The sequence below is a fragment of the Canis aureus genome, chromosome 4 (genome assembly GCF_053574225.1).
Source record: "Canis aureus isolate CA01 chromosome 4, VMU_Caureus_v.1.0, whole genome shotgun sequence".
In the NCBI taxonomy this organism is placed as follows: Eukaryota; Metazoa; Chordata; class Mammalia; order Carnivora; family Canidae; genus Canis; species Canis aureus.
In genome coordinates this window covers 56,637,067-56,647,651 of record NC_135614.1, presented here as the reverse complement: position 1 = coordinate 56,647,651, position 10,585 = coordinate 56,637,067, and the positions used below count along the sequence as shown (strand labels likewise).

Here is a 10,585-nt window from a genome sequence, read left to right as displayed (position 1 = left end):
AGAATCCTAGACTGAAAATCCAGAAACTGACTCTGACTGTAGAATGCATGTATCTCTGGGTAAATGAACTTAAACCCACCTCACCACCACCCCCATGAGAACATAATGTACTTAATGTTCTGCACTGTGCTTTTTAACTTAATATATTCTGGCCATCTTTTCATGACAGTACATACAGATAAATCATTTAATATGACGAATATTGCATAGTCACATGCGCTTAAATACCATGAATACCATGCTAATTTGTGAATATTCTGGAATAATATACTAGAACACAGAGAGAACCAAAAAAAAAAAAAAACACTCAGCACTACTGGGAAATGATACTTCATTATTCAAGAATCCATCACATTTATCTATCTTTGTGGAAGAATTTGACAAATTAATTAATTTGTCTTTTTCTAACCTGAGCCCTCCCTCCATGCAAATCCCCCTTGCGCTCCAAATTCCTGTCTCTCTTTGATGTCAGTAGAGCCACAACCCACAAACACTCAGTCAGACTTATCTTTTGTTCAAGAACTTAAGGCAAGATTGAAAAAAAAAAAGAACTTAGGGGAACAAATAACCAGAACTGCTTTCCTGAGCCTGAATGGTTTTGGTCTTGAGAGCAGGTGTTTAGGCAATGGGCCATGCGTGCTAATGTTAAATACTGATGGACAAAGGTGTCCATGTGTTCTTATTGAGTATGTCTTTTGGGACATGTGAGGCTTTCTAAGATGTGGGGACCCGAACATGGACTCCTCTTACCCAGGTCTCTGGGTGGTATGGTATCCTGGTATGACCATAGTGATTGTTAAAATATTAAGTTATATCAATTCAGTTAGTAATAAATGCTGCTCTGAGACCCAAGTGATCCCTTCCAAGATTCCTGTTGTCCTGGTCCTCCTCATGATCCAACAACTAAAAAACTGATGGCAAGCACAGCAAAGGCCTCTAGAACACTCCTCTAGAGCTGCTGTCTGTACCTCTTCTGATTGGATGGTGGATGAGCCAATCTGGTTATTAGATATTTTGACTATTACCCCTGTCTATGAGTAAAGAATCAATGAAAACTTTGTCCTTGCCTCTGTAGAGACAATTCAGTGAGATGGAGATCAGTGATGATAGGAGCAAGGTGAGTACTATGACAAGACCAAGCCCAGGTGAAAGGCTGGGGGCTACTGGTCACATCCATTTGAACAGATGGCACATTGAGGCCCACGTTAATTACTTTGGTTGGTTCCTCTAGAACAAGCATCTTTGGCAGGAACCAGGCAGCAAGGCAAACTAGAGGCACAAGGGGTAAGTAACTGCAACCACTGCTGGCCATATGGAGCTTGAGGGTGATGCTTATGATCTTGAAAACATCCTACCCAGGACCAAGAGTAAGTAGAGCATTTGCAAAATCATAGGGTTGATGCCAATTCCTTCTTATTTGTCTACAAAGCCAATAAATAAAAGTTCTTTTTTCTTTTAAGGAAATCTGACATTTAGTGTATTGAATTTAATTGAGTGGATTAGATAGAAGTAGAGAAGGTTGATTTTCTTTGTCCTTAATTCTGCTAGGTAACTGGAGACCAACTGGAACAAAACCATAATCTGGCTAACAGGGATGGTATCTTGTTAGCATAGTTTCTCTTTCCAGTCTTTTTATCTATGTATATATATGCATATAGTATGTATCCATATTTTTACAAAATTGTGATTATGTTTTATGTAGTTTTGAATATGATATTTAAATTTAGCATTAAATTAAAAACAATGGCCAAATCATTAAATACTCTTCTAGGAGAGGATATTTAATATCTATATAATATTTTATCTTAGGGCTACATTAAAATTTATTTAACATCTCTCCTATTTTATACATTTAGGTGATTTCTACTTTGTTTTTTTTTGTTTGCTTTTATTTATTTTTTTCTTCTTTTTAAAATTTAAATTCAATTTATTTATTTATTTATTTATTTATTTATTTATTTATTTTTAATAAATTTATTTTTTTTTGGTGTTCAATTTACCAACATACAGAATAACACCCAGTGCTCATCCTGTCAAGTGCCCCCTCAGTGCCCATCACCCCTTCACCCCTACCCTCTGCCCTCCTCCCCTTCCACCACCCCTAGTTCGTTTCCCAGAGTTAGGAGTCTTTTTGTTCTGTCTCCCTTTCTGATATTTCCCACACATTTCTTCTCACTTCCCTTATATTCCCTTTCACTATTATTTATATTCCCCAAATGAATGAGAACATACACTGTTTGTCCTGTTCCGACTGACTTACTTCACTCAGCATAATACCCTCCAGTTCTATCCATGTTGAAGCAAATGGTGGGTATTTGTCGTTTCTAATGGCTGAGTAATATTCCATTGTATACATAAACCACATCTTCTTTATCCATTCATCTTTCGATGGACACCGAGGCTCCTTCCACAGTTTGGCTATTGTGGACATTGCTGCTATAAACATTGGGGAGCAGGTGTCCTGGCGTTTCATTGCATCTGAATCTTTGGGGTAAATCCCCAACAGTGCAATTGCTGGGTCGTAGGGCAGGTCTATTTTTAACTCTTTGAGGAACCTCCACACAGTTTTCCAGAGTGGCTGCACCAGTTCACATTCCCACCAACAGTGTAAGAGGGTTCCCTTTTCTCCGCATCCTCTCCAACATTTGTTGTTTCCTGCCTTGTTAATTTGCCCCATTCTCACTGGTGTGAGGTGGGATCTCATTGTGGTTTTGATTTGTATTTCCCTGATGGCAAGTGATGCGGAGCATTTTCTCATGTGCATGTTAGTCATGTGTAGGTCTTCCTTTGTGAGATTTCTGTTCATGTCTTTTGCCCATTTCATGATTGGATTGTTTGTTTCTTTGGTGTTGAGCTTAATAAGTTCTTTATAGATTTTGGAAACTAGCCCTTTATCTGATACGTCATTTGCAAATATCTTCTCTCATTCTGTAGGTTGTCTTTTAGTTTTGTTGACTGTATCCTTTGCTGTGCAAAAGCTTCTTATCTTGATGAAATCCCAATAGTTCATTTTTGCTTTTGTTTCTTTTGCCTTCATGGATGTATCTTGCAAGAAGTTACTGTGGCCAAGTTCAAAAAGGGTGTTGCCTGTGTTCTCCTCTAGGATTTTGATGGAATCTTGTCTCCCATTTAGATCTTTCATCCATTTTGAGTTTATCTTTGTGTATGGTGCAAGAGAGTGGTCTAGTTTCATTCTTCTGCATGTGGATGTCCAATTTTTGCAGCACTATTTATTGAAGAGACTGTCTTTCTTCCAATGGATAGTCTTTCCTCCTTTATCGAATATTAGTTGACCATAAAGTTTCGGGTCCACTTCTGGGTTCTCTATTCTGTTCCATTGATCTATGTGTCTGTTTTTGTGCCAGTACCACACTGTCTTGATGACCACAGCTTTGTAGGACAACCTGAAATCTGGCATTGTGATGCCCCCAGATATGGTTTTCTTTTTTAAAATTCCCCTGGCTATTCGGGGTCTTTTCTGATTCCACACAAATCTTAAAATAATTTGTTCTAACTCTCTGAAGAAAGTCCATGGTATTTTGATAGGGATTGCATTAAACGTGTATATTGCCCTGGGTAGCATTGACATTTTCACAATATTAATTCTTCCAATCCATGAGCATGGAATATTTTTCCATCTCTTTGTGTCTTCCTCAATTTCTTTCAGAAGTGTTCTATAGTTTTTAGGGTATAGATCCTTTACCTCTTTGGTTAGGTTTATTCCTAGGTATCTTATGCTTTTGGGTGCAATTGTAAATGGGATTGACTCCTTAATTTCTCTTTCTTCAGTCTGTTAGTGTATAGAAATGCCATTGATTTCTGGGCATTGATTTTGTATCCTGCCACGCTACCAAATTGCTGTATGAGTTCTAGCAATCTTGGGGGGGAGACTTTTGGGTTTGCTATGTAGAGTATCATGTCATTGGCGAAGAGGGAGAGTTTGACTTCTTCTTTGCCAATTTGAATGCCTTTAATGTCTTTTTGTTGTCTGATTGCTGAGGCTAGGACTTCCAATACTATGCTGAATAGTAGTGGTGAGAGTGGACATCCCTGTCTTGTTCCTGATCTTAGGGGAAAGGCTCCCAGTGCTTCCCCATTGAGAATGATATTTGCTCTGGGCTTTTCATAGATGGCTTTTAAGATGTCGAGGAATGTTCCCTCTATCTCTACACTCTGAAGAGTTTGATCAGGAATGGATGCTGTATTTTGTCAAATGCTTTCTCTGCATCTAATGAGAGGATCATATGGTTCTTGGTTTTTCTCTTGCTGATATGATGAATCACATTGATTGTTTAACGAGTGTTGAACCAGCTTTGTGTCCCAGGGATAAATCCTACTTGGTCATGGTGAATAATTTTCTTAATGTACTGTTGGATCCTATTGGCCAGTATCTTGTTGAGAATTTTTGCATCCATGTTCATCAGGGATATTGGTCTGTAATTCTCCTTTTTGGTGGGGTCTTTGTCTGGTTTTGGAATTAAGGTGATGCTGGCCTCATAGAACGAATTTGGAAGTACTCCATCTCTTTCTATCTTTCCAAACAGCTTTAGGAGAATAGGTATGATTTCTTCTTTAAACGTTTGATAAAATTCCCCTGGGAAGCCATCTGGCCCTGGACTCTTGTGTCTTGGGAGGTTTTTGATGACTGCTTCAATTTCCTCCCTGGTTATTGGCCTGTTCAGGTTTTCTTTCTTCCTGTTCCAGTTTTGGTAGTTTGTGGCTTTCCAGGAATGCGTCCATTTCTTCTAGATTGCCTAATTTATTGGCATATAGCTGTTCATAATATGTTTTTAAAATCGTTTGTATTTCCTTGGTGTTGGTAGTGATCTCTCCTTTCTCATTCATGATTTTATTAATTTGAGTCTTCTCTCTCTTCTTTTTAATAAGGCTGGCTAATGGTTTATCTATCTTATTAATTCTTTCAAAGAACCAACTCCTGGTTCTGTTGATCTGTTCCACAGTTCTTCTGGTCTCGATTTCGTTGAGTTCTGCTCGAATTTTAATTAACTCTCTTCTTCTGCTGGGTGTAGGGTCCATCTGCTGTTTTTTTCTCTAGCTCCTTTATGTGTAAGGTTAGCTTTTGTATTTGAGTTCTTTCCAGTTTTTGAATGGATGCTTGTATTGCGATGTATTTCCCCCTTAGGACTGCTTTTGCTGCATCCCAAAGATTTTGAACGGTTGTATCTTCAATCTCATTAGTTTCCATGAATCTTTTTAATTCTTCCTTAATTTCCTGGTTGACCCTTTCATCTTTTAGCAGGATGGTCCTTAACCTCCACGTGTTTGAGGTCCTTCCAAACTTCTTGTTGTGATTTAGTTCTAATTTCAAGGCATTATGGTCTGAGAATATGCAGGGGACGATCCCAATCTTTTGGTATCGGTTCAGACCCGATTTGTGACCCAGTATGTGGTCTATTCTGGAGAAAGTTCCATGTGCACTTGAGAAGAATGTGTATTCAGTTGAGTTTGGATGTAAAGTTCTGTAGATATCTGTGAAATCCATCTGGTCCAGTGTATCATTTAAAGCTCTCGTTTCTTTGGAGATGTTGTGCTTAGAAGACCTATCGAGGGTAGAAAGAGCTAGATTGAAGTCACCAAGTATAAGTATATTATTATCTAAGTATTTCTTCACTTTGGTTATTAATTGGTTTAAATATTTAGCAGCTCCCACATTCGGGGCATATATATGAGGATTGTTAAGTCCTCTTGTTGGATAGATCCTTTAAGTATGAGATAGTGTCCCTATTCATCTCTCACTACAGTCTTCGGGGTGAATTTTAGTTTATCTGATATAAGGATGGCTACCCCTGCTTTCTTTTGAGGACCATTTGAATGGTAAATGGTTCTCCAACCTTTTATTTTCAGGCTGTAGGTGTCCTTCTGTCTAAAATGAGTCTCTTGTAGACAGCAAATAGATGGGTCCTGCTTTTTTATCCAGTCTGAAACCCTGCGCTTTTTGATGGGGTCATTAAGCCCGTTCACGTTCAGAGTTACTATTGACAGATATGAGTTTAGTGTCATCATGATATCTAATCAGTCCTTGTTTTTGTGGATTGTTCCACTGAACTTCTTCTTAAAGGGGAATTTTAAGAGTGCCCCTTAAAATTTGTTGCAGAGCTGGTTTGGAGGTCACATATTCTTTCAGTTCCTGCCTGTCTTGGAAGCTCTTTATCTCTCCTTCCATTCTGAATGAGAGCCTTGCTGGATAAAGTATTCTTGGTTGCATGTTCTTCTCATTTAGGACCCTGAATATATCCTGCCAGCCCTTTCTGGCCTGCCAGGTCTCTGTGGAGAGGTCTGCTGTTACCCTAATACTCCTCCCCATAAAAGTCAGGGATTTCTTGTCTCTTGCGGCTTTAAGGATCTTCTCTTTATCTTTGGAATTTGCAAGCTTCACTATTAAATGTCGAGGTGTTGAATGCTTTTTATTGATTTTAGGGGGGGATCTCTCTATTTCCTGGATCTGAATGCCTGTTTCCCTTCTTAGATTAGGAAAGTTTTCAGCTATGATATGTTCAAATACATATTCTGGCCCTCTGTCCCTTTCGGCGCCCTCGGGAACCCCAATTAAACGTAGGTTTTTCTTCCTCAGGCTGCTGTTTATTTCCCTTAATCTATCCTCATGGTCTTTTAATTGTTTGTCTCTCTTTTCCTCAGTTTCCCTCTTTGCCATCAACTTGTCTTCTATGTCACTCACTCGTTCTTCCACCTCATTAACCCTCGTCCTTAGGACTTCTAGTTTGGATTGCATCTCATTCAATTGATTTTTAATTTCTGCCTGATTAGCTCTAAATTCTGCAGTCATGAAGTCTCTTGAGTCCTTTATGCTTTTTTCTAGAGCCACCAGTAGCTGTATAATAGTGCTTCTGAATTGGCTTTCTGACATTGAATTGTAATCCAGATTTTGTAACTCTGTGGGAGAGAGGACTGTTTCTCATTCTTTCTTTTGAGGTGAGGTTTCCTTCTAGTCATTTTGCTCAGTGCAGAGTGGCCAAAAAGCAAGTTGTATTGGGAAAAGGAGAAAAAGAGAGGAGAGAAAGAAGGAAAGAAAAGAGAAAAAGAAAAAAAAAAGGAAGAATAAAAGAAAAAAAGAAGAAAAAGAGAAAGAAAAAGAAAGGGAAAAAAAGGGTGGGGGAAGCAAACAGAAATCAAAAAGAAAAAAAAAACAACAACAAAAAAACAAAAAAACAAAACAAAAACAAACAAAAAAAACACGGGGGAGTACCTTCTGTTTCTGTATACTTTAAGTCCTTCGAGTCCCTTGACTTCCCCTGGAACTTGTCCGTCTAGCTGGTCTTCTGGGGGAGGGGCCTGTTGTGATTTTCAGGTGTTAGCTCTTGGGGGAGCTGCTCTGCCCCCTGCCTGGTGCAGGGCTCAGTGGGGGTTGTTTACCCCGTGAGGCCCCAGGAGGAACAACCGCAGTGGCGGGGCCAGCTCTGGAGCCCTGGAGTCAGCCCCCGCAGTAGCTCCGGAGCTCTCCGTCTGCAGGGTCTGGGGGCTCCGGGGCGGGGCCGCTGATCTGCTCAGCTCGGGGCAGGAGCGTCCTTGCGGTCTTGGGCCCTCCCGGCCTCTGCCTGTCCCGGGGGAGGCCGGATCCTGGGCTGTGTCCTGGCGCCCAGTGCTCCCGGCCTGCGCTGTTGGATTCGCGCTCCCGCCCCGCAGCCCCCTCCGCGGAGCCGCCGCCCGAGCCCCCCCGAGCTGCTCCCGCCCCGCAGCCCCCTCCGCGGAGCTGTCGCTGAGCCCCCTAGAGCTGCTCCGGGTCCCGCCGTGCGCGCTGCAGCCCTTAGGGAGCTCGGCGCACTCTCCTGGGTGCGCAGGTGTCTGTTACTGTCCCCGGGAACCCGAGGGCACCCCCGCCCTCCTGGGTCCTGCTCCAACTCCCTGCGAGCCCCTTTCCGCCCGGGAAGGTTGGTGCAGCTCCTGCTCCTCCGGGACGGGCCTCTCCTGTCCTGGGGACACTCGCCCCGGCCTCAGCTCGGCTCCTCGCGGGCCCCTCCCCCTTGGAGGCCTTTTGTTTCTTTATTTCTCCCCCTCCCGCCCCCCCCCCCCCGCCCCCGTCTTCCTACCTTGATAGAAGCGCGAGTTCTTCTCCCTGTCGCATTCCAGCTGTTCTCTCTTTAAATCTTAGGCCGAATTCATAGATTTTCAGGATAATTTGAAGGTTATCTAGGCAATCTGGTGGGGACAGGTGACTTGGGGACCCTACTCTTCCGCCGTCTTGCCCCTCCTGCTCTAAATTCAATTTAGATAACATAGTGTACTACTATTGGTTTGAGGGTAGAATTTTGTGATTCATCAGTTGCCTATAATTCCCAGTGCTCATTACTTCAAGTGCCCCTCTAAATGCCCATCACCCAGTTATCCCGTCCATTCTCCCACCTTCCCTCCAGCAACCCTCAGTTTGTTCCCTGTAGTTAAGAGTCCCTTATGGTTAGCCTCCCTTGTTGTTTTTATCTTATTTTATTTTTTCTTCCCTTGCCCTGTGTTCATCTGTTTTGTTTCTAAATTCCACATATGAGTAAAATCATATGGTATTTGTCTTTCTCTGACTGGCTTTTTCACTTAGCATAATACCCTCTAGTTCCATCCATGTCATTGCAAATGGTAAGATTTCATTCTTTTTGATGGTTGAGTAATATTCTATTGTGTGTGTGTATTATATATATATATTATATATATATAATATACACCAATTTATATATCACATCTTCTTTATCCATTCATCTGTTGATGGACATCTGGGCTCTTTCCATAGTTTGGCTATTGTGGGCATTGCTGCTATAAACATTGTGGTACATGTGCCCCTTCGAATCAGTATGTTTGTATCCTTTGGATAAATACCTGGTAGTGCAATTGCTGGGTCATAGAGTAGTTCTATTTTTAACTTTTCGAGGAAACTCCATACTGTTTTCCAGAGTGACTGCACCAGTTTGCTGTCCTACCAACAGCATATGAGGGTTTCCTTTTCTTTGTGTCATTGCCAACATCTGTTGTTTCCTGTCTTGTTAATTTTAGCCATTCTGACCAGTGAGGTGCTATCTTATTGTGGTTTTGGTTTGTATTTCCCTGATACCCAGTGATGTGGGGCATTTTTTCACGTGACTGTTGGCCATTTGTATGTCTTTGGAGAAATGTCTGTTCATATCTTCTGCCCATTTCTTGATTGGATTATTTGTTTTTGGGGTGTTGAGTTTGATAAATTCTTTATAAATTTTGGATGCTAACCCTTTATCTGATGTGTCATTTGCAAATATCTTCTTCCATTCTGGGTTGCCTTTTAGTTTTGTTGACTGTTTCCTTTGCTGTGCCAAAGATTTTTATCTTGGTGCATCCTGGGTTGGCGCAGGCAAGGTGACTCGGGTCCTTTTGGCTGGAGTCTGCCGACCGCCCGCGGCCTCGGCGCCACTGCCCCTGGTTCCCATGCTGGCCGTGGCCCGGCCGCCCGGCACCACCCTGTGCCCCGCGGTAGCCCGGACGAGGCCTGGGGCTCTGCAGCCAGCTCCGGTGCTCCCGCAGGTTCCAGGCACACAGCTGTGCTGTCAGTATAGCGATGCACCCCCTCTGACGTTAGAGGGGATCAAGGACAGGGTTCTTTATGTCTTGAAACTCTATGACAGGGATCCTTGGGTGGCGCAGCGGTTTAGCGCCTGCCTTTGGCCCAGGGCGTGATCCTGGAGACCCGGGATCGAATCCACGTCGGGCTCCCGGTGCATGGAGCCTGCTTCTCCCTCTGCCTGTGTCTCTGTCTCTCTCTCTCTCTCTGTGACTATCATAAATAAATAAATAAAAAAAAAGAAACTCTATGCCAAGATTGACCCAGAAAAGCTCTCGGTAAATTCCCACTTTATGAAAAACCTGGGCTTAGACAGTTTGGACCAAGTGGAGATTATCATGGCCATGGAGGATGAATTTGGGTTTGAAATTTCTGACACGGATGCGGAGAAGTTAATGTGTCCACAAGAAATTGTAGATTACCTTGCAGATAAGAAGGATGTACATGAGTAAGAGATCAGACCCCCTTTTTTCACTGAGAGAGGAGTCAGAAGATGCTGGTGAATGTCTGGAAGTGAGAACACGTTTTGGCATTATTGCTGCCTTTGACAGAGTAATTCTGTTTAGACTTGTATTTAAATTGTCTATTTTTCCCTTTGAAAATAAATCTATAAAACAATAACAAAAACAAAACACCAAAAAAAAAAAAAAAAACAAACAACAAAGAACAACAACAACAAGAAAACCCCACAAAGCTTTTTAATCTTGATGAAGTCCCAATAGTTCATTTTTGCTTTTGTTTCTCTTGCAGGTAATTTCTACTTTTTGCCAGCACTATAAATAACTGTATGATGGACATCCATATCTACTACGCATCCTTTCCTTAGAGTAAGGAATCTCAGCTTTCTAGTTCTCTGAAACTAGAACTAGAACTCTCTGTTTCTAGTTCACATGTTAGTACTTAGTTGTCACCAGTAGAATTATCTTTTTTATGTTTTTCTGGAACAAATACTTCCTTGAATATCCCTGAACTCCCAGAAGCTCTGTAGAAAGAATCTGGAGGCTGATTAGCAACCCTAGTCTTTGGGCACCT

At 41.8% G+C, this 10,585-nt stretch overlaps 1 protein-coding gene across 1 annotated transcript; it reads left to right on the top strand.

Annotated features, from left to right (window-relative positions):
* The first annotated feature begins 1,090 nt into the window (after window positions 1-1,090).
* LOC144311729 (acyl carrier protein, mitochondrial-like) lies at window positions 1,091-10,158 on the top strand. Its single transcript, XM_077894288.1, has 4 exons — window positions 1,091-1,117; window positions 1,549-1,597; window positions 9,314-9,627; window positions 9,811-10,158. The coding sequence occupies exons 1-4, from the start codon at window positions 1,091-1,093 to the stop codon at window positions 10,003-10,005; spliced, it is 585 nt and encodes a 194-aa protein (XP_077750414.1). The 3' UTR covers window positions 10,006-10,158.
* Window positions 10,159-10,585: the final 427 nt, after the last annotated feature.